This window comes from Pholcus phalangioides, unplaced genomic scaffold (assembly GCF_987345545.1).
Source record: "Pholcus phalangioides strain wild (caught in Gottingen) unplaced genomic scaffold, Ppha-v1.0 ptg000028l_1, whole genome shotgun sequence".
NCBI lineage: Eukaryota > Metazoa > Arthropoda > Arachnida > Araneae > Pholcidae > Pholcus > Pholcus phalangioides.
The window spans coordinates 3,188,910-3,211,462 of record NW_028301618.1 but is presented as its reverse complement, the minus strand read 5'-3'; the positions used below and the strand labels follow the sequence as shown (position 1 = coordinate 3,211,462).

The following is a 22,553-nucleotide window of genomic DNA, read 5'->3' as shown; positions in this document are numbered from 1 at the left end:
CTTCTTAGTCTGTGGTCCAGAGAGTTGAATTCTTCACTCAGCTCGGTTCCTTACAGATAGAGCCCACAAACTGAACTGGATGCGACAATCAGTTCAGTTATTTTTTAGGCAAACAAGGAGACGTCCAAGGTAAAGGACAATGATAGCAGACAACAGAATTTTCGGCTGTTTCATCTGTGTTGTTGGTGGTGTTCTCTAGCGTTGAAATTGCAGACGACTCATGCTGTGATGGTAAAGTTTTTGTCCGGGTTCTTCGTTCTGCTCAGTTCCTTACAGATAGAGCCCACAAACTGAACTGGATGCAAAAATCAGTTCAGTTATTTTTTAGACAAGTAAGGAGACATCCAAAGCAAAGGGCACTGATAGCAGACGACAGGTTTTTCGGCAGTTTCATCTGTATTGTTGGTGCTGTCCTCTAGCGTTAAAATTGCAGACGACTCATGCGGTGATTGTAAAGTTTGAACGCGGTTTCTTCATTCTGCTCAGTTCCTTATAAACAGAGCCCACAAACAGAACTGGATGGGAAAATCAGTTCAGTTATTTTTTGGGTGAGTAAGGAAACGTCCAAAACAAAGGGCATTGGTAGCAGACGACAGAGAGTTTTCGTTGTCTCATATTATAATTAAACGTCCCTTATAGTTCAGTGGTCTCATATATATTGTTGATGATGATGCTCTCTAGCTTTGAAACGACGCGGGCCCGGTGGGTTTGCCATTTCTTACACTTCTACTAAAGAAAAAGGTTTAAAAGGTTTCTATATAGCTTCTTGCCTTCTCCCATTATTTACCCAGTTCAACTAGAACTGTTTGATTACAAATCCATATGCCGGGGATTGCTCACGTTAATCTCTTTCTTTTCGAATACTGTAGTTACTTGAAATAATTAAATCGAGATGATAGGTTTTATCGGTGCCGGGAACATGGCTTTTTCTATCTGTTCCGGGATGATATCTACGGGTGAGTGAAGGTTTCGTTTCGTAATCCGCAAGTTGCGATGGAAAAAAATAACACGTGTATTAGGCGCATTTGAAGGCACTGATACCACTTATCCGCTTGAACGAAGTAACTGCGCTACTCTTATTTATTTTACGCTAGTGTGAGGCCGGAAAATTTGAACCAACCAACATCCGAACTGGGAATTTTCCAGACTTTTTACAGTTGTGGCACCCTTGGGAACAGGGGGCCGCAACCGGAGGCGTATTTAGAGGAGAGGGGGAAGCCCGTCAGTTCGAAGGGGGTCATTAAAGTATTACGTCAGCACCGGGGGGGGGGGGGGTTCGGATTTGCACAAGGGGGGAGGTGATGGGTTTGAAGGTTGCTTATCAACCACCCCTTTGTGAAGACATGAAATATTCTAAGCTGCCTGACGTAATTCTAATTGTTGCTGACGGGAAAGGGGGGGGGACCGGTCAAAAATGGCTGAAAATCTGCTTACGTAATACTTGAATGACCCCCGGGGGGGGGCGGCAAATTTGATGAATGAGTGGTCAAGAAAGTTGGGAGAGGATGGGAAGGTGGCCAGTGAGCGATATATAGAGTGTGCAAGCATGTTGAGTGACTAGGGCTGCAACGGGAGACGGAAGGCTTTCTTTCGAACCGAGCCACAACTCGGGTCTATCACCATCTATGGACGATTTACTACCTAGTGAGTTGTGTGTTACTGTGTGTGTACCTAACATTTGAGTGTGTATGTAGTGTTGTGTTTGATTTTTCAGTGGTGCCATCTATATTTCAGAAGTGAAGTGAGTGATGTGATATGATTGATTTACATTTGTACTCTTTGTAGGTCTGTTGCGAGAGTTTTTGAAGGAGAGATCAGCTCGCATTCGCACCTCAAAGTTGGGAACCATAGAAAACCAACTTCAGCCGACCACCACTATGGCAACGGTGGGGTTCGGACCCAACCCCTCACGATGAGAGTCCATCACTATGACCATTCGGCCACCATAGCAAGGGACGGAAGGCTGCAGCAAAAATGCCCTTTTTGCTGCACGAGAAGAGGCGCAAATTTCACCCTTCAACATTACAAGGTGGTGCCAAGATGCGTGCTTGTCCCGGCTGACCAAGTTGCCGCCCTGTGAGTGACCAAAAATTTGTGTGAGCATGTGAATGACAAGAAGAGTTGTAGGCCTATGTAGAATGTGCTAGCACGTAAGTGACTAAAATAGTGAAAGACAAAGTGTGCAAGCATGTGTGGGACCAAAAGAGTGATACATAGTATGCAAAACGTGTGAGCAACCAGTGATGCATAAGTGCAAGTGTGTGGCCAAATGTGGCTCTCTAATGGCCGTATTCACCAACACAGTTTAAACTTCAATCGCAGGTGAAAGGATTGAAGATCGAAATGGATTGGTTAAATTGAGGATTTTAACCAATCCGTGTCGATCGCTAATCCTTTAACCTGCGATTGTAGCTTGACACTGTCGGTGAATATGGCCATGACCTCAAATATTGCTCGATCATTTCAGTGGCCTATGCCACATTTACAGATCACTTAACAGTTTGGAATGAATTTACAGATCACTTACAGGCCCCTGCCATTGGCGTATGTAAAGGAGGGGTTTTGGGGTTCTAATCCCCTTGAGCCAAGATTATAGTGTTATTTTGCAGGGAAAACAACCCTCCTTGAGAAAATTCTGCGAATGCCTATGGGACCCCTGCAGCACATATACAGACCATTTAAGTGGCCTGCACCATGTTTTCAAGCCAATGAAGTGGCCCGCAATACCCAGAAAAAGTTAAGCAGGCCGACTTTATACAGTCGCCTTGCAATCCAAAACCAATCTGTATTCAGTGTTGTATTGCGGCCGCTGTGGTGGTCGAGTGGTCATAGTGACGGACTCGCATCGCGGGGACCCGGGTTCGAGCCCCATCGTCGCCACAATGGTGGTCGGCTGAAGTTGGTTTTCTGTGGTTCCCAACTTCGAGGTGCAAATGCGAGCCGATCTCCCCATTAAAAAGTCTCGCCACAGAGAGCAACAGCCCTACAAACAGTACAAATATTCAGTCACTACACATCACTCACTTCACTTCTGAGATATAGATGGCAGCACTGAAAAATCATACATAACACTAGATACGCACTCAGACTGTTAGGTACACATACTTACAATTCCGGCACAACTCGCTAGGTAGTAAATTACCTATGGCGATAGACCTGAGTCGTGCTCGGAATGAAAAAAAAAAAAGTGTTGTATTGCGAGGAAAGTATTCTCGCATTCAAGTCCATCTAGCAATTTCCTGCATGATCACAGAGTCCTGGGTAACTAAAGCATGGAATTACAAGGCACCACAGTATATTCATAGAGCTGCTGTGATGGTCGAGTGGTCATAACATACTCGCATTACGAGGATGCGGGTTCAAACTCCACCATCGCCGCAGTGGTGGTTGGCTGAAATTGGTTTTCTGCAGTTCCCAACTTCGAGGCGTGGATGCAAGCCGATCTCCATGTTAAAAAGTCTCGCCGCAGAGAGCAACAGGCCTACAACGGTATAATTATTTATTCATTACACTTTACTCACTTTAAATAAACTGATTACAGATGGCAGCACTACACATATGACAAGCTTTACACAAATAAACCTCACGGAAGGTTCACTATATGTGCACACACATTCCAACGTGTATCAATTCGTTAGAACGTCCGCAGAGGAATATGGACGAGGTGCATGTCTGATTTAGTAGTAGTATATTCATAGATTATTGTAATGAGGGAAGCAACCCCCTAAGCCACTTACAATGTCTATTTGGAGAGGAGGGGCCATTGTTTCTCGCATGGGCAAACAGACACATTCGAGAATGATGTCACTCTGATATCATATACGAAGGCCAACAGCTGGCCAATTTGAAGATATATTTAAGAGGGAGAGAAAATTCAACTGCCCCCTGCAGAGAATTGAACCCACGTCCATTCACTTTCAGGATAAACACTCTAGACCAGTGTTTCTGAACCGCCAGGCCACGGCCCGGTACTGGGCCATAACATCATTCATATCGGGCCGCGATTGATCTGCTGTTTACTTTTTCCCCCATTCACGTTCCGTTAATCATGTGTTCAACTGGGCCTTCCACTTACAAAAATAAATGAAACCGGGCCATGGGCTTCCAAAGGTTGAGAACCACTGCTCTAGACCACTAGACAACGAATATCTCCCACATTATCTTATTTATGTCATCCAAATTATGCCGCACTGAAATTTAGATTAAAAAGTGACACCGTTCAGTGCACACAAACTCCAAAGATAGATCAAGATATTCGTTGCCTATGTAGTCTAGAGCATTCACCCGGAAAGTGAAAGGACGTGGGTTCAATTCCTCGCAAGGACAGTTTAAAAAATTTTCTTTTTCGTAAATATATCTTTGCATCAGCCAACTGTTAAAACCTTCAAATGGACATCTGCCCAGGACTCTAAAATTGTTTGCTGTTTGTATATTAGGTACAGAACTCCCCCCCCCCCTCCTGTTTACGCCCTTGTCCTAAGGAGCACCATATATAAGAGGAACAGGTCCCGAGTGCGGGGGACTTCCCAGGTTTCAGCATCAATGTCTGTGAGAATTGTTGGTTTTTTTCCTTAGGCTAATAAGACATTTTTGTTGTAGGCACTGCCAAACCAGATGACATTATAGCCAGCGCACCGACCATAACCAATTTGGAAAAATTCAAGGTTTGTAATGCTTAGAGTCACTTTTTAATCTAAATTTCACTGCGGCATAATTTTCTGAAATTCTAGACGTCAATAAGATAATATGGTAGTTATTCGTTACCTCTGGTCATATTTTCTAGGCGACCAAATAGAGCATAAATTTTGCAGAAAGCAGAGTAGTCCTTAATTCCTGATTTGGTATCAATAAAAAGTGGGGCGCAGGTTGCTTAATCTGTACAGAATAATTTTCTTAACTTCATCTTATGGTACGAGCTCGAAGCCATGTTGGAATGTTTGTGTACGTGTTGTGAACATAAGTTTGTTTCAGTGTAATGCTTGTTATAGTGCTGCCATCTATTTTTCGAACTATGGGTGAAGTGTTAAGAAAGTCTTCTCCAACCGTTAGTACAAGATTCCTCGAAAGACGTCATATTTGGAGATGATTTTTGGAAGAAAATTCGTCTCTGCCTGCACAGGGACTCAAACCTTGGTCTCACATTTGCTTCCTTGGAGCATATATATATATATATATACGGGGCGATTCAGAATTCCCTTTGGGGTTTCAGAATGCTATTATGGGGGAAGCTATGGTGGGTACAATGGACGGGAGCCTTGCACTAAATATAGGAAAAATTCAAGTTTATTGACAGACCTCGCAGGTGTTTAATATGTGAAGCCTTGCTAGGGTATACTAAGTATAAATTTGATAATCCAGTTCTTGCCATATTCTCCCCAACATGACACGATCCACTGCATCAACCATGATCTGTCCACACAATTCTGCTAAATCACACTGCAAAGGGGGGGGGGGGGATACGAACACAGGATCTTTGACACAGTCGCACGGTGTCAAGTCTGGTGAGCATGGGAGCAATGGCAGAAGAGGAACGTCATCTTAAGAAGCTTGTCCAATCCAACGACTAGGCAATTCAGCATTAAGGTACTCGCACACATTCCTCAGGAAGCTCTGTGTTGTTGAAAAATGAAGTCATCACAATGTTCCTGTAATTGTGGCATTAACCATAGTTGTAGCATATCCGGGCTGTGTTATCCGAAAAAGTTTTTGAAGTGTGAAGGGTAATTTCACTCCTCTCCAAAATTGTAAGGAGTAATTTTGTAAATGAAAAACAATAAATACTATATTAAAGAAAAGAAATACACGCACTTAAAATTTAAAGGAGTATTTTGACTCCTCTGAAATTTTGAGGGGTAAAATTGAATTTTGATGTGTGAATGATGTGCCTAGCTACATATTGGCAAACACTGTAACCAGGTACACTACACCGGCTGCAGTTCACTCTGTAAAAAAAAATGGCTTGTACACACGAGGCAGGGATAGCGCAAAACACATTAACTTTGGGGGGAGGGGGTGTTCAGCTATTGCACGAGGGTTTTTGGTGCCCCCAACTCATAGATTGTAGCGGTTTACCTTGCCGAACAGATGAAAGGTGGCTTCGTCACTAAATCGCAATAATCGCTTGGACATTGCGTGTTTTGGTACAAACATTTGTATCAATCTTCCAAAGTAAGCACTTGCAGCATTTGCAATCGGTATGGGATCATATGAAGATTTTTTTGCATATAATTCGCCATACTGTTGGTTGTGAAATCCTCAATTCTTGGTTTGCACGATGGGTTGATTTCGTTGGGCTTCTCGTAAATGTTTCCCACACTTCACTTAGTCTCTGCAAATGGACCGGGCTGACCACGTTGTTTTGCATAACATAAGCATCCTGTTTCTTTGAACTTGTCGTGTCACACATGAACTGTCTTGTCAGTGGGCGTCTGTTCTATATTTCGTACAAAACTTCCGCTGCACCTATACCACTGACTGAAATTTATCAAATTCTAACACAGAGAAAGCTTTTTTGTTTGCCTGTGTGAATGTCATTTTAATTCAATGATTGCTTTCAGTTGAGTGCGTAGGCCTACTGCCATCTACTGGTAACTGCTGTTACAAAAAACTTGAATTGTTTCTGTATTCCATGCAAGCTTCCCCACTATAAGATTCAGCTTCTCAGCCACCTCGTTGGGCGTTTTGCCTGTTGTGGCGTTATATTTGAATAAGACAACATTTGTGGATACAAAAACAAAGTATGTTTCAAAATGTTATATATGTATTCAAATTGTGAACATTTTGCGTGAATGCAAGCGTGCATTCTTTTTTCAATGAAATAGGGGTTATTCTTGTGCATTTGTCCTCAGGTGTCCTCACAAGAAGAAAAAAAAATCAGGGAATTTTTTCAGATTCCGGTGATCTTGGTGGCCAGAATCCTTTGGAAATAAGGTGATCATCGAGAAGTGCGTGGAGTAATTCATTGCCTTATCTAGATGTATTAACAAGTTGCTCCATTTAGTTGCAAAAAGCAAAAACTTTCATCTTCATCCAACAGTGCAATAAATTACAAGATAATATCCTTATGCAGTTTCCCCTCCATCGTTTCTTTAGAGAAATAAAAAATTGGACAGACACTTTCCTACTGCGTGAAATCGAGCACTGCACACTGATTTCGATCGAATGCAGCGGCTTTTCATGATAGACGTACAAATTTTCGGTGCACTGAATTCTGACATTTGATCTGATCTGGAGCTTCCAACTCCGGAACAACCCGAACACGACAGGTGCTTAAACTCCAATTTCTTCATGGCTGTGTGAACAGTACAACATTTTAACGTTTTGTCATTTAGTTTGCACATTCCATTCTGGCTCAGTACAGACAGACTCCCACTTCACCTGCGGTCTTCAACACATTTCCAGTTTCTCGAGAATGGGATGCCAATGGGAAGATTGTTGCCTTATTGGGCAGAGAAAAATTTGGGAATTCACTTTTGAACGCCTCAATAATGGCTTCAAACGAATGAGTTGAAAAATATTGTTTAATCATAAAAATTCTTTTCTTCTGTCAAAAAAAACATCTTGATCATACAACAAACAGAGCGTATCAGTGAGCATGGAAAACGGGATAAGAAAAACAACTTTCCATCTTGAACAGTATAGTACTGCTGTCTATGAAAAAACTTTTCATTTACAATCAGTAGAGAATTTGTCAAATTAATTTTTTTTATAACGGGTTGCGTGACTTTTGGATCACCCTGTATATATGTTCCAAGGACAGAATGTTCTGTTTCCATAGCTTGAGGGTAGAAAATCATCCGGCAAATGAGAAATCTGGGTTTGATTCCCCGTCGAGGAAGAGATGAATTTTCTTCCTAAAAGCCGTTATCTCTTAACCAGCCTTTCGAGGAATCTTGTGTGAGTGAAGTGTAATGATTGAATAAATGTATCCGTTGTAGGCCTGTTGCTCTTTGCTGCAAGACTTTTTAATGGGGTGATCAACTTGCATTCACACCTCGTAGTCTTTGCAATCATATCGATTCAAAATATGTACCTTTCTCAGAACAGAGATGACACAAACGAAGAACTAAGTTTTCAGTCACTCTCAAGTGTCTCCACGGAAATCGACGGAAATGCCCTGCAGATAAAATCTTGAAGCTCATCCAGTGTCCTTCAATATACCCCACAGAAAGTACTTGTAGGGGGTTAGTATGGTGGCCAATCGATGCCTGTTCTAGTAAATGTGGAGTATCTAGAAAGCAATGACTATTCCCGAAGAGCTCCTCGAGAAAGACAAAACTGTTGCAAGTATGGAGCTGGAGTATGGTTAGGACCTACCATACATGAAACACAAAGTGCCTTGTTGATCCTCCACCTCAGACGATAAATTGTTCTGAAACCGCAACGTGCCATTCATTAGTGATGGTTTGTGTCACCTCTCTTCTGCGAAAGATACACATTTTGAATCGATTGTGATACAATTGCAGCAACTGCTTGTGAAGGACAGTCTATAGCATGTTTCTCCGAATCAGCACTGTGACTTCAGAGGGCAGTGCCACCTTTCGGCAACATTTGTAACTATTTGGAATTCCTGTATATGATTTTTACAGCTTTGAAAGTAAACATACCACTCGTTTTATTCTTCTGTCGATCACTGTTTCAGAGTTATTTCACTTTGCCATTACGGGATACCCTGTATTAGTTCCTGATGGTTATTTAAGCAGTAAATTATCATTAATTAATTAGCTATGAATGTTATGTTTTTTAGATAAATTAATTATATAATGATAATTATTACTTACTTCGTTAATTAAAAATAGGCTTTGGCTTGATAAAAGTCTGAGAAATAAAAACGTTTAAAAGTGCATTTCGGGATTTCACCAACTTGCCTTGGTAAGGTTTTCCCGATCTCCAGGCTTTTACCTTGACATATACACTATGCAATTTAATTTCTGCCCATAACCAACCGTTGACTTATGGCACGTAGGATAGAAAGATAGAAATGACCATTCAGAGCGAGGAGCGAGACATTGCATGAACTGAGAAAAAAATTTGTCTTTTTTTAAGTATTTCTAATCAATTTTACATTTCTATCTGCTTCGTTTCATAGAACATGGGCTGCCACATCACGCACGACAATGTGGAGGTCGTGAAAATATCAAACATAATCCTTTTATGCGTGAAGCCGTTCAAAGTCTACGAGGTTATGGGAGATCTGCAGAAGAAATGTAAATGGGACTCGAATCAACTGGTCATATCTGTGGTGAGTGGAATCAGGATCAGCCAATTGGAAGAGGTAATTGTTTTTTTCCTAATCCTGAAACGTTCTGGTCATTCTGTGCGGAACCAGAACAAGTTAGATTGGATTTGGTGGAAAAAATGTACATATTGAAATAAAAAAAAATTTAAATCACAAGTGAGGATATTTATGCTGTATATGCTACACACACTCCATGTCAGACACAGATTTCACGGAGGCACGCCCTGGACCCCCGACTTCTGAAGAGCCCACAAAACCCTTAAATTTTCACTTTTTACTAATTTAAGGGGCTCAATATTTTCTACTGCACTTCAATCCGCTTCTGGTCCACGTCAATCAATTACAAAGTTTTTTCAAAGAGTATCCGGCCATAATTTTTTGTGCGTGAAGCTAGGGAGGCATGGTTTAGCGTAGATGTGTAGACGATCCTAGTGTGCAAGCACAAATTTTTTCCTGCCAGCAAAATCTACCAGTCGCTGGCAGACAGCCAATGAGTGAGGTGCCACATTTTTTATTTTTTGACAAAATGGCAGGGAAAACTTGAACAACGTTACTATCATGAACAACGCTACTGCATTAATTGTGATGGAGCTGCCAATTGCAACGCAGAAATTCTTGGTAGTATTCCTTGGTGATGGATGTGCCGTGCAGTGTGTGCTCGTATGATGAACCACACCACTGCAGTCAAAGAAGACTGACAGCATGACATTGCATCTTCTGAAGAGCAAATCGTCAGTCAAAATAGAATGAACAGGTCCAATGTTAATGCTCCCCTTGTCTGCAAGCTCTCTGATCGTGATTCAATGATCCTGCATCACCGGAGACCTCACTTGGTCAATAACAACCTCGTTTCTGGATGCTGAGGGCCTGCCAGAACGTGCTCCACTCCCCATTGATGTGCGATCATCTTGTACCACTCCTTTATCGGTGTAGTGACCATTTCTTCATCTCCGAAGGTCTGTTGAATCTTGCGGATTGTTTTCACTCAAGAATCACTGAGCTTCACACAAAATTTAATGCAGTAGCATGGGTTCAAGTTTTTCCTGCCGCTTTGTTGAAAACGATGTGATCGCACTCACACTTCCTCATTCATCTGTGGTCTGCTGTCGACTTCAGATGTTGATTTTCCACCTTCCGCCTGTGTTAATACAAATTTTTTGGGTTATCATGTATAAGCCAACTCCCTCTAATTTCAGGACCACCAAAACCGCAATAAATTGAAACCCTGCGTATAAGCCAACCCTCCTCACCCCCCCCCCCCCAAAATCAGAGCAATTTAGAGGGGTAAAGAATTTGTATATTTTTTTATTTTTTTCATGCAAAAAAGGTTAATGAAAAATGATTCAAACTTTCTAATCCATTACTTTTTCCGATATTCTCCAAGCTTTACATCGAAAAAGCCAAGTCATTATGCTGTGTGGCATCTTTGCTTTTTCATCTTCAACTGTCCTTTCATTGCCATTGTCACTTTCAAAGAGGATGTCATCTTCAGATTTGTCCATCATATAACTGATACACTTTTTAAAGGATTTGATGATGGTTTCGGTGGAAACAGAGTTCTATGCCTCGTGAACCCACTGGGCAAATACTGGTATTCTTTTAGGCACCGCTTTTTGTTGTTCTTTTACCTTTGGAACTCATCCATTCGCTTTATAAATTCCTTAAATAATCTCAAAAAGGCTTGTTAATGCTCGCATCTAAAGGCTACAAAATTGTTGCAAGTGCAAAGGGTATCAAAGCCAATGACGTTTTAACATCATTGATTCCGTGGGGTTTGACCATAGCTACAAAAACCACTATACTGATCAGTGTCGCCATCTAAAGTAGTCCAATGACGTCGCTGATCTTCAAGCTAGCTGTGCGAAGACCATGTAAATATATGAGCTGGTAAAGAAGTGGGGGGTCAATATTTTTTCGAAAACTGACCCTTATATTAGCTGCCGCTGCACCCTCCACCAAATTAATGAACTAATTTTTCAACAAAAACACGTGGCTTATACACGAGTATATATGGCATTTCTCTGTATCTGCCTATGCAAGGCTGCAATTAGAGGGGGGGGGGGCAACTGCCCTGAGCATCAGACTTTACGGGGACGGTAAATCTTAGGAAAGAATAATACAATTTTTGTATATGAAATTTTGCACTGGTGGGGCGTAGCAAAATCATGTTTGCCCCTCTCTCTCTTTATAAAAATCCTAGTTAGTTAGCTTATAGTCTCTAGCATAAACTACCCTAGGTTGTCCTTGTTAGGGGTGTGGTTGTGACTTTATCAATGGATTATAAGATCAGAAACCAAATATCACGCCAGCCATTGGGAAAAACAAACAATTGCTGATAATCATTTGACCATAGGTTAAATCACTTGCTATTAATACTCTCAAAATCACAGAAAAAAGAAATCTTCATCTCGGCCAAACACAAAACAGACCCATTCAAAACGGTACAGTGCTCACAAAACGCATTAATAATTTCTTTGATCTGACCATTGAGAGGCTTTAGGCATATTTGGCATATACTTGGGAGAAGAAATATAGCTGAAGCTGATGAACGATATTTGTATGCATGCTGACTATCGAACATATTTTTAACATGATACTGAATTGCAGCACATATGTACAGAGTTATTTGTGCGCAATCATGCTTGATTGCTGGATAGAAATGTTGTATTATCAGTGTTATTTCATTCAAATGTCGCCGCACTTTTCTAATAATACACATCTACTGACTTTGCAAATTTTTCCATCCATCAGCTGATTAAACCTTGCAGAATCATCAGGACGGTTCCGAATACTCCTATGCAGGTGCAGACAGGAGTTTTAGCATACTGTTTGAATAAGTTATGCTTGGAAAGCGATGAAACCATCATTCAAAGCCTGTTTGGCAAGATAGCGCTATGCAGAAAAGTTTCAGAGGATCAGCTGAACGCCGTGGTTGGAGTATCTGGGAGTGGACCCGCATTTGTGAGTATGGATGTAATAATTTGAGAATATACATTATACACAACACCAACAAAAAAGGGATAACGCATGGGAACATACAAAATGGGGGCATTAACGGAAACTTTTCACAAAAATTTGCAAGAACACTTTTGAAAACACCTGCCGAAATGTTTATGCTTAGGTCAGGACGATCGCTTTCAGTCCAATTCTAAACAACTGTGAAAAGGTTTTGTTCTTGACCAGAAACCAGTCAAATTAGAGGTTGATGCACCAGTCAATCAGCTGCCAGTTGCAGATGATCTAGCTCAGTGTTCTTCAACCACTGGTCTGCGAAATATTTGCCTAATTAATATTGCTGCTAAGTAATTTTAGATTTATTGAATATATATTGCCATCCCTTTATTAGCTTTTATTTCTGTCTATATTTCCTCTATTTTTTGCCGGTGTGCAAAATATTTCTCCAATTTAAGGCCCGTTTACACGACGCAAGCGCTTTAGTTGGTAACTTAATTTTTAGTTGCCAAGTACGATACGATGTATGCAGACGATAAGGGCCGTTTACACGGCTTTAGTTGACAAGTGCGCAAGTGCAGAAGTGATTTAGTTGGAAAGTCAGATAAGAACGGTTCTATTTTTTCCGGTTAAGTAGACGTATGCGCATGCGCCAGTGGGCGTGGCCTGCCGCGCTGGAGGGGTCATTTTGCTCTCTCACGGAGGGGTTTATTTTGATCTCAAGCGTGAACCTGTTCATACTCCGTCGTCTCCTGAAGTTTCGCTAGAATTCCGCAGAAATATTGGATGGTGAGGTGGCCAGAGGACACAAGCTTCAAGTTTGTTGAAAAATATATTCGCCATGAATGTTTGTTGAACTATAGAAATGAAAATTACCTTAACAAACAAGCTAAAAATTATTCGATGTTGGAAAAAGCTATAGAATATTCTGTCGACGTGATGTCAGGAGTGGAAAAAAATTGAAGATTCAAAAATATATATCGGGTGGGTATATATTAAAAACTGGAGGGGGGTTTCGAATATTTCTCTCGTCCAGAACGAATTTGCTGCCATCTGTTGTAAAAATACATGATCAAATATTTAATATAAAGATGTCATCTATAGATTAAATTAAAAAAATAATAATGATTTTGAAAATTTGGAAATAATTTTTGTTTAATGAATTTTTATTATTTAATTTTTAACCCTTAGAATTTCCTACGAATGCCAAGAATCTTCTCCCGTATTTTCGGCTTACATAATTCATAATTATCTCCTCTTTAACATAGATTAAAATATCATATAATCGGTATTTACAACTTAGAAGAGAAATAGATAAATCTTATATTTCTTCTCGATGACTTACATAAGTTTATAATATGTTGTGTATTCTTTTTTCCCCTGTGGCGTCATCTCTCGCCCCCCTTACGTGGGTGCAGAGGCGAAAAAAGGGGACAAGCGAACTGTTTCCCTTGCGTGACCTACTTCTTGCTCAGTGTGTTCCTCTCGCGCAAGTGATATAGTTTCTCCTTTTTTATTGAATAAATTTATTTAAGTGAATAAATTTATATTCTTTAAAAAAAATATCATATAATGTGGCTCTGATCACAGTATTCTTAAGTTCTACCTGATCATCTTCATCCATCGTTACGAAAGCTATGAGCTTTAAAAAAAGCACCTCTCTGAATGCCTGATAAATAAAAAATTATTACCATTATACTCCCGCACGTTGCGTCTCTCTCTCTCCGTGGATTTGAGTAGACTGAAGCGCGCATGCGTTAACTGCGCCCGCCTCCGTAAAAATTATCCAATGAGCATCTACTTGCCACTTATACGTGTGGACACTTTCAAGAAGAATCGGTAAGTTAAAATTAAGTTGCCTACTAAAGCGCTTGCCTCGTGTAAACGGGCCTTTAGTTCTTGCTGGTCCTGAAATTATTTCTACCATTTATTTTTTGCCCGTCAGTAAATTATTTTTTCCATATTAGTTCCAATTTAGTTCTTGCCGATCCTCAACTTATTCCCACGATTTATATCTCTCAATTTCTGTATTGAGCTTTTGTTGGTCTGCAATTTACTTCTCACGTTCATTTTTTGTCAGTTTTCAAATTACTCCCATCATTTAATTTTTGCAGGTCTGTAAATTATATATATTTCCCCTGTTCCTTCTTTTGCCAGTCTGCAAACTTTTGTTCAAATTTTTTTGAACTAAATTGAAGAAATCGTTTTGCCAGTCTGCAAACTATTTATCCTATTTAGTTTTTGCCGGTCCTCAAATTATTTCTCCTTAATTTCAGTCTTCAAATTATTTTTTCAATTAATTCGTTTTGGATGATCTGCAAATTAGTTCTTCCATTATTGCTGATCCATGGAACTGTTCAACCTTTTTCAGTGGTCCGTAGTTGTGAAAAAAAGGTTGAAGAATACTGATCTAGCTGTTTCAACACACAATTTTTCGACCAGTTTGATGTTCTCTTGTCAATAACAATTTTATATAAAAATTATGATTAACATAACATATGTATCACAATTTCCATTTTCTTGTTTTGCTTGATTTGAAGACAACATTCGGTTACAGTGGTGTGCCATTGGCAGTCAAACCTGTTCCATGTCAAGAGGTAGCTTATGTATAGACATTGTCTTGGAAATGCCTGTATACACGCGTACATTTTTCTCACAATCAGTGCATGTGATTTATCTGAAATGTCTAGGTATTGTGTGTGTGTGTGCAGTTGTGAACTTTTTTTCATCATTATAAATAAATAAAATTGGACTGCACAGACTCTAATTTAATCTTAATCACAATCTTAGGTATACACTGTGATCCAAGCTTTGTCAGATGGAGGCGTGAAGATGGGCTTACCTAGAAGCTTAGCGACTGAATTGGCAGCTCAGACAGTCATGGTATGAACGACCATTTTCTGACATCTTACAAAAATATTGTCATTTGAAAATTGATGAATTATCTGTTGTGTATGTATTTCTTGGTCTCATAAACAATAGGTGGCCCAGAACTGGAAATTATAGTACTTTGAGAGAAAATACAAATTAGTATTCATTTTCTATGGAAACATCTGAAATACAAACTTTTTTTCATTATCTTTCATAGCAATAGAGATACGAATCAGTATACCTAAAAAGATGGAAGGGGGGGTCACACTGATCCTCCCATATATTTCAGAACACATTCACCGTATAATACTACCAACAATGTCGCAATTGATTTTTGTATGCTCAAAATTCTTCTTTTGTTCATCTAATACGTAATCATCCCCATTCGTTACTTTTTTACATTCATTATTATCTGCAGATGAGGATCAGCAGGTATCTCAGATTTTGTTGTCAAGTATTATAATTTTGTCCAATAAATTCTTTGTTCCGCAAAGATCCAAGTGCTTATGTTTGCTGTAGAAACAGCAAAAAGGATGTGCAGATTCACCAAAGAGGAAATTTTTCAGAAGTTGGAAAAGGTATATTTCAGTCTCCCTCGCGTGTTACTCTTCCAAAATTATCAAACTTTTTCTAAGAAATAGGAGTGTTTTCTAACAAAAGTCACCATTTCCATCATAAATGAAATGCTAAACAAGCTTTTATTAAATTTTAAATAGCTCAAATTCTGACCTCCAGAACCAGTTCAGATAGATAATAAGCATTCATGGTTTTTCTAAGAAGTGAGAGTTTGCCTAACAAAAAGGGGGGATCAGAACGACCTAACTTTCCTCCCATCCAAAGGACAAAAACTTGCACTTGGCCAAAAATTCCTTGTTTTAGCAGGTTTTGTATTTACGTTTCCACGTTAGGCAGTTCCAGTCTTAAAGAGGCTTCCTATGATGGAAAAAGCATTAATTATTCACAAGACTATTTTTGTTCTGTTTAAGACAGGTTTCACTGTATTATTTATAAAGTTTTTTTCCAACACTTGTTACAATTTGACATTGAATCAAAAGAATGTCTCAACCATTATTTACTCCCAACTAGTAATGCATCATAAAATTTACGACTCATTTTCTTGTTTTTCCTCTTTAGATTTTCTTTGCCCCTTTCAGTAGCTCAATATGTATCTTGTCCAGGTACATCTTTCAGTTAGTAAGCTTGTGTATAATTCATGCTCACTTCCACCTTATTGCAGGAAAATTTTATTGTAAGTTTCGTGTTTTTCTTATCCTAGAAATTCACCCTGACATAACCTCTCTCGCAGAAAGGGCCACAATAAAATATGATCAGTAAATTTTTAATTTATGGGAAAAATTCCATTTACTATAATTTTTTAAAATTAGTTTTTGATTTACATTTACACAGATATTTGGCCAAACTGAATATTCAGCAAAAGGGGTGAAAGAGTAGCCAAATATTCGTCCCACATCCCTATACTGTTTCAGACAAGTTTTTCAGTTTTATAAAGGTGCACATAAAAGCACTAACTTTCAATTCCTTTCAAGGCAGGCTTCCTTTTCATATACAGTAGTGTCTGTCTTGAGGCAGCTACATGTGTAACTGCAAAGTTAACAAGCATGCATGTTCAGTATTTTTTTTACAAGCATGTTCGAGGATCTGAAGGAGAATTTGTGCAAGCATTTCGATTGTACAAGGGGGCTTGAAGATTGAATGAATTTTGCTCATGTATGTTTCTAAAAGCTATGCTTGTGCAGGCAAAACTGAAGGTGTGAAATGGAACCATGTGGGTAACTCTTGTACCAGTCTTCACTCTTCAATAAGCTCTACTTAGTATTGGTATTTTTTATTGGCGTTTTTCTTTCATACACAAAAACAGCAAAAATGAGCACATTATTGCCTAAACTCAACATATTCTTACATACTTGTACCATGTAGTGTCAAAAGGGGAAAAATTGTGCATATTTGTCAAGCTTTCAGTTATGTGTATAGCCACCTTTTTCACAAGTTTTGCAGTATTGGGTGAAATGGCAGCAATTGCTATCAAACCTGATTCCAAGTGTGACTACATTCAGCAACGTGAACTGCACTTATGGTTTTAGTGGTTTTTTTTATAAACTATAAACACCGAAAACATTAATGAAAAACCATTACTTGCAATATTACCTTTACACATGCATAACTTGTATTATTTCAGGGTGCGGGTAAGATGGTTTTGGAGACAGGATCACATCCAGATGTGCTACGAGATGCTGTCTGCTCTCCAGCTGGTACCACAATAAGTGGTGTACATGCACTCGAAAGAGCTGGCGTTAGATCTGCATTCATGGATGCTGTTGAAGCTGCAACAAACAAGGCTATAGCACAAGGTGAAAAAAAATGAATAAATGAGTTGCTGCCAGGATTGGTTGTGTAATTATTCCTTATTAAGTGATGGTACCAGACATTTACTAGACCATAAGAATCCAGTTACTATTACTTGGACTTATGTGGTTGAAGCATCTAATCAAACTCGTTTTAACAAATCAGATGGGATCAACAGTTTCATTATCTATATTAAAGCTAGTCATTAAATATGAGCAGAGATGCACCTATTTCAATTTTTCTTTTTAAATCCGGGTTTGACTGTTTTTATGGATAAAATCAAAAGGATTTCAAAACACAAATGAGAAACCAAAAACTTTCATACATATAACAAAATTTATATATACAATATGTTCTCAAATGGTAATTATGTGCGCGTTATTTTACCAGAGCATATTCAATGATTACATGACTCTCGACACATTCATGTTATGTTAGCACACACACAGAATTACAAATATACAGCAACATAGTATTTACAGTATTCAAGAATGTACATAATGCATTTTCCCCACAGAATACATAAAAGCCCTGTATTTATTTTTAAATCAATTTAGTTTTGTATGTGAACTATCTCGTACACCATCTATAAACGAGTTACTGATTAATTAAAAAAAATGTGCAGGGAATCTTTCCAACTTGCTGGATATATCATCTGAAAACTATTCCTTACTTGTCCTGCTCAGAATAAGATTAAATTAGATTCTACATAGACTGAGAGCACAAAATTCAACATTAGTTTTTGTCATGCTTATCGGGAACCTGCCTGATAAGGAATCTATAGGCCTTGTTAAATTGTAATTTGGCGCCAATAAAATAAATATGTAATCATGCATTCAAATCAATGGTGCTTCATGGATAAGAACAAGTTTTTGTCACAAGGACATTCAAAATTGCAGCCCTGTAATTATAAGATAATGCACACGATTCATTAAAACTGTACAAAGATTGTTGTGCAATAAATTATGTGATCAATGCAGGTAAGTGCTCTAATGCAGCCTTTACCTTATGAATCATCTGTGGTAGATGTGTGGTTTCATATTAAAAAAATGCTCAAAACTATCCTGAACCAAAATACAGTATGTAACAATAAAATATCTAAATGTTTTATACTGTTCCCATCTTTTAATTTCCAATTATAAAGTTATTGCCCTGTCTCTCGAGACAACAAAACAAAAAAAAAATCCAAGTTTCTAAATGCAATATTCTCCGAGATGTTTGAATTCAATTCGAAAAGTCAGGAAAGGACAGCATAAATGAAGGAAAGGAGCATTGGTGGTTAGTTTTTGTTCTTTCATAACTTTTCTCTGATTTTGGAATTCAATTATCTTAGTGAATATTGTACTTGGAAACGTGGAATTTTTCGGCATCAGGCGAGACAGGGTAATGATTTTCTAACCGGAAGTTAGAGCACGGGATGAGGGCGCGTGTAAAAATTTTGATTTATTTTGTTACATACTATTCCCACTCTCAAAACCGGTACAGGGAAATTTTAAAATGCCTGTTGAGCATTTTTTAAACTGGAACCGTACCTCTATGACGGATAGTTGATAAAAGCCGCATTAGCACTTACAGGACAACCTGTATAATCACACATTAGGGGGTCATTCAAGTATTACGTCAGCATCGAAGGGGGTTTCGGATTTGCTGACTTTTGATGACGGGGGGTTTGAGGGTTGCTTACGTCATCCACCACCCTTTTTGAAGATATGAAATATTCTAAGTTGATGACAAAGGAGGGGGGGGGGCAAAAATGGCTAAAAAATCTGCTGACTTAATACTTGAATGGCAACTTATACAAGTAAATTGAAATTTGTTTTGCACATTCTTATAATTAGGAAAGAAAAAAATTATGTAGCCTTCATCGATCATCATTGTAATGTTTCTATATTTTGATTATATTCGTAATAATAAAATTGAATAACACTTTTGTGCTGTGAAGAATTAGTTCATTTTGTAATTGCTGAACAAGTTTATTTACCAATCTTCTTTCATTGTATGGTTAAAGCTTATAGCTATTCCAGTTGTTAACTTAAAGCACAGAATCCCAAATGGTGCAATGAGACATCTTGATAAGCAAGTGGGGGATGCTTGCAATAACACATTTCATTAAATAGATTTAATAACAAAGGAAGTTAACAATAGTTAAGTTGAAATAGTATGGTGGTTAACTGAAAAAAAAAGACAATTTCATTTTTGCACTGACACTCCAGAAGTAACAATGCAAAATAAAAATTTCAAACTGAATGAAAATATTAAAAACAATTTGACTGACTAGAATTTAATTTTTAATGTGATTGTGAAAAATAACACTGTTCCCACTTCCCTCTATGAAGGAAAGATTCAAAATTATTTTCAAATACATATTTCATTTTGCAAAAATTTAAATGAAAATCAAGCACTCCCCTTGATATATCAAAAATATTGATGTGAAGACTTTTTTTTGACTAAAATGCATAGGTTGCTTGATAAGATATAAAATCTTTGAGATAGTTGTAATAATTTGAAAGTGATTGTGCTGCTAAGAATTACTGTTCAAAACCAGTCACAATAAGTTACAGCACAGAGCTTTGTGTATGTGGTTTTTTTTTTTGTTTTCCAAGTTTGAGTTTTAGCAATTATTCTGGAAATGTATAAGTATCGGGCAAGTTAAAAAAAAATAGTTGAAAGCTGCCAACATTAAAGCTGAATCTTAATAAGTTCATGGGGACTCTGCACCATCATTAGACCATTTATTTTTGGATCTACATATTTCAACTGGCTGCACATCCATAGAAGGACATTCTGGGTATCTGGTTTAGGCTACCACCATGGAAATCATTGAAAAAGTCCACGGAATTGTCATGGAAAATTGCATTTGCTTGAGATTGCTGATGTGGACATTTCCATAGAATGGGTTCAAAATATTCTGCACAAGACATTAAAAATGAAAAGCTTTACCCAAGATGGGTGCCGGGATTGGTCACGATTGACCAAAAGTAAATGCAAAAGACATTTAAAAAAGACAATATATTGGCTCATAATCCTGAAGACTTTCATCAATTTTTGGCTGTTGATGAAACACAGATTCACCACTATGCACACTAGTCAAAACAGTGGATGGAGAATGGTGAAATAGCACCAAACAAAGCAAAGGCTGTTTTTGTCTGATGGAAAAGTGATGGCCACAATTTCTAAGGATTTTAAGGCAACGCCTACATAGCCTGCTTGCAGAAAGATCAGACAATAAGAGAAGTACGAAAGCCTGGATAACCAAGCGGAGATCGAGATGTAGTTCGGAAAGAAAATTCACATTCCTCTGTGGGGAATCGAACCACCAATCTCACTGTCCGGGCGAGTGTTCTAACCATTGAACTACAGAGGACAGACATTTTCTTTCCTTAGAGCATATGTATGAATGCTGAACGGGACTGTGCATGGACAGCCTCCTAGCTCCGCTAATAGCTCTTACGTTAGCCGCCAGATGGCGACATATAGAGAAAAACTACGTCACTATCTGCTGTTCATACGAAGTACGAAAGCCTGGATAACCAAGTGGAGATCGAGATGTAGTTCGAAAGAAAATTCACATTCCTCTGTGGGGAATGTGAATTTTCTTTCGAACTACATCAAATAATAAATCTAAATAAAGCCCTATTTTACTTCAACAATGTTCCATTTTACATATTCATCACTGCAATGGCCCAATTGCATAAATTAGGCTTTACACCAATCTTTCATCCACTAAATTTCTATAAATTTGGCCCCATGTGACTTTTTCCGTTTCTAAACTTGAAAGTTTGGCTTGGAATTGTTTTTTACATCAAATGAAGAGGTTATATTGCAGCTGTAATTCACAACTTTGTAGGTTAGAGACAGGGCTATAACAACCAGGGCACTGCCCCAAGCAGAATAGGGGGAACCTAAAAGATTTTCATGCGGACCCGTATTTTATACTAAAACCACTCCCTAATAAATACAAAAGGAATTTTTCCGAATAAAATAGAGATTTTCCTCACATAGAAGTTAAAACGTAGGGAATAAAATCCCTAATCAAAAAACAAGTGAAATTGGAGGCCAAAACTTCAATAGTGATCTAAAATATATATATTGTATTCAATCAGAAATGATGTTAACAAACATTCTGCGTGAATGACTCCAAAATCATCGGAAGATGAAGGGGAAAAAAGCATCAATTTTTCAAGCACACACTTTTTGTGACACTTGCTTGATGTTTTTTTGATTTTACATGGGTGGTGTCTGCCTTTCCACCATGCCGATGTTTATGTCCTTAACACAACTTGTACTCAAAAGAAAAAGTCTGTCTTTTTCTGGAACGTTTGATGAAAGGAAATTCATCGGAATAAGTACCTTTAAAATTGATTAAATATTTTTTTGCTTATCAGTATTCATGTTTTGTCCACGTAACTTCAACAAAAGAGGAAGTTTTGACCACTTGCACGTCACTATAATCTTCAATTATTATCCAGGACTATTGGCTGTTAAGCTATTTCCCTGCACGATAAGACAAACAACTTTTCTTGTTACCATCAGAGGGTTTGTAAAACTTCCTTAAAAAAGGAATTTCCCACTATTCACCCATTTACGACGTGTGACGTCATTTCAAACGGGGAAGAAAACAGAGGCAAAAGACTTTTTGCCCCACAAAAAACTAGAAATTGTTTTCAGAAGTGGGGATTCTTTTTAAATGAAGTAGGGAACTTTTAAGGACAATTGGGGATTTTTTAATCTTTATATATAAAAATTCGGAAAATTTAAAAACTTTTCAAGAGGTCAAGAGATGAAGCTAAAATTCGGGAGACTTGGCAGCTATGAGAAGGGCTCCAAGGAAAAGTCTGCCCCGTGCCCCAAAATGGCACACTAGGGTCCTGGTTAGAGAAAACAATTTCCTGGCAGGATAAATATGAAAATCATCAGAGAAAGTGTGTGGAGATCTGGGTAACTTTTGTTGTCCATTGCAACAAAATTTGTATCTAAACCACAGGATCAAATTATATGCAAGAAAATTAATGAAATTTCGATTAGTAACTGTGAATTTGACTTAATGACTATAGGACATCATCATACATACTGTGTCCCCCCCCCCCCCCGCCACAAAAAAATAAGTTGAAAATACCTGCATATGCAT

At 38.4% G+C, this 22,553-nt stretch overlaps 1 protein-coding gene across 2 annotated transcripts; it reads left to right on the top strand.

Annotated features, from left to right (window-relative positions):
• The first annotated feature begins 781 nt into the window (after positions 1–781).
• LOC149067770 (pyrroline-5-carboxylate reductase 3-like) lies at positions 782–17,465 on the top strand. Of its 2 annotated transcripts, XM_089252341.1 has the most exons (6): positions 782–956; positions 4,600–4,664; positions 9,089–9,274; positions 11,990–12,199; positions 14,981–15,073; positions 17,259–17,465. In XM_089252341.1, the coding sequence occupies exons 1-6, from the start codon at positions 893–895 to the stop codon at positions 17,442–17,444; spliced, it is 804 nt and encodes a 267-aa protein (XP_089108467.1). In that variant the 5' UTR covers positions 782–892; the 3' UTR covers positions 17,445–17,465. The 2 variants fall into 2 exon arrangements, with proteins under 2 accessions (XP_089108467.1, XP_089108468.1); XM_089252342.1 differs by lacking the exon at positions 4,600–4,664 and having other exon boundaries at positions 832–956.
• Positions 17,466–22,553: the final 5,088 nt, after the last annotated feature.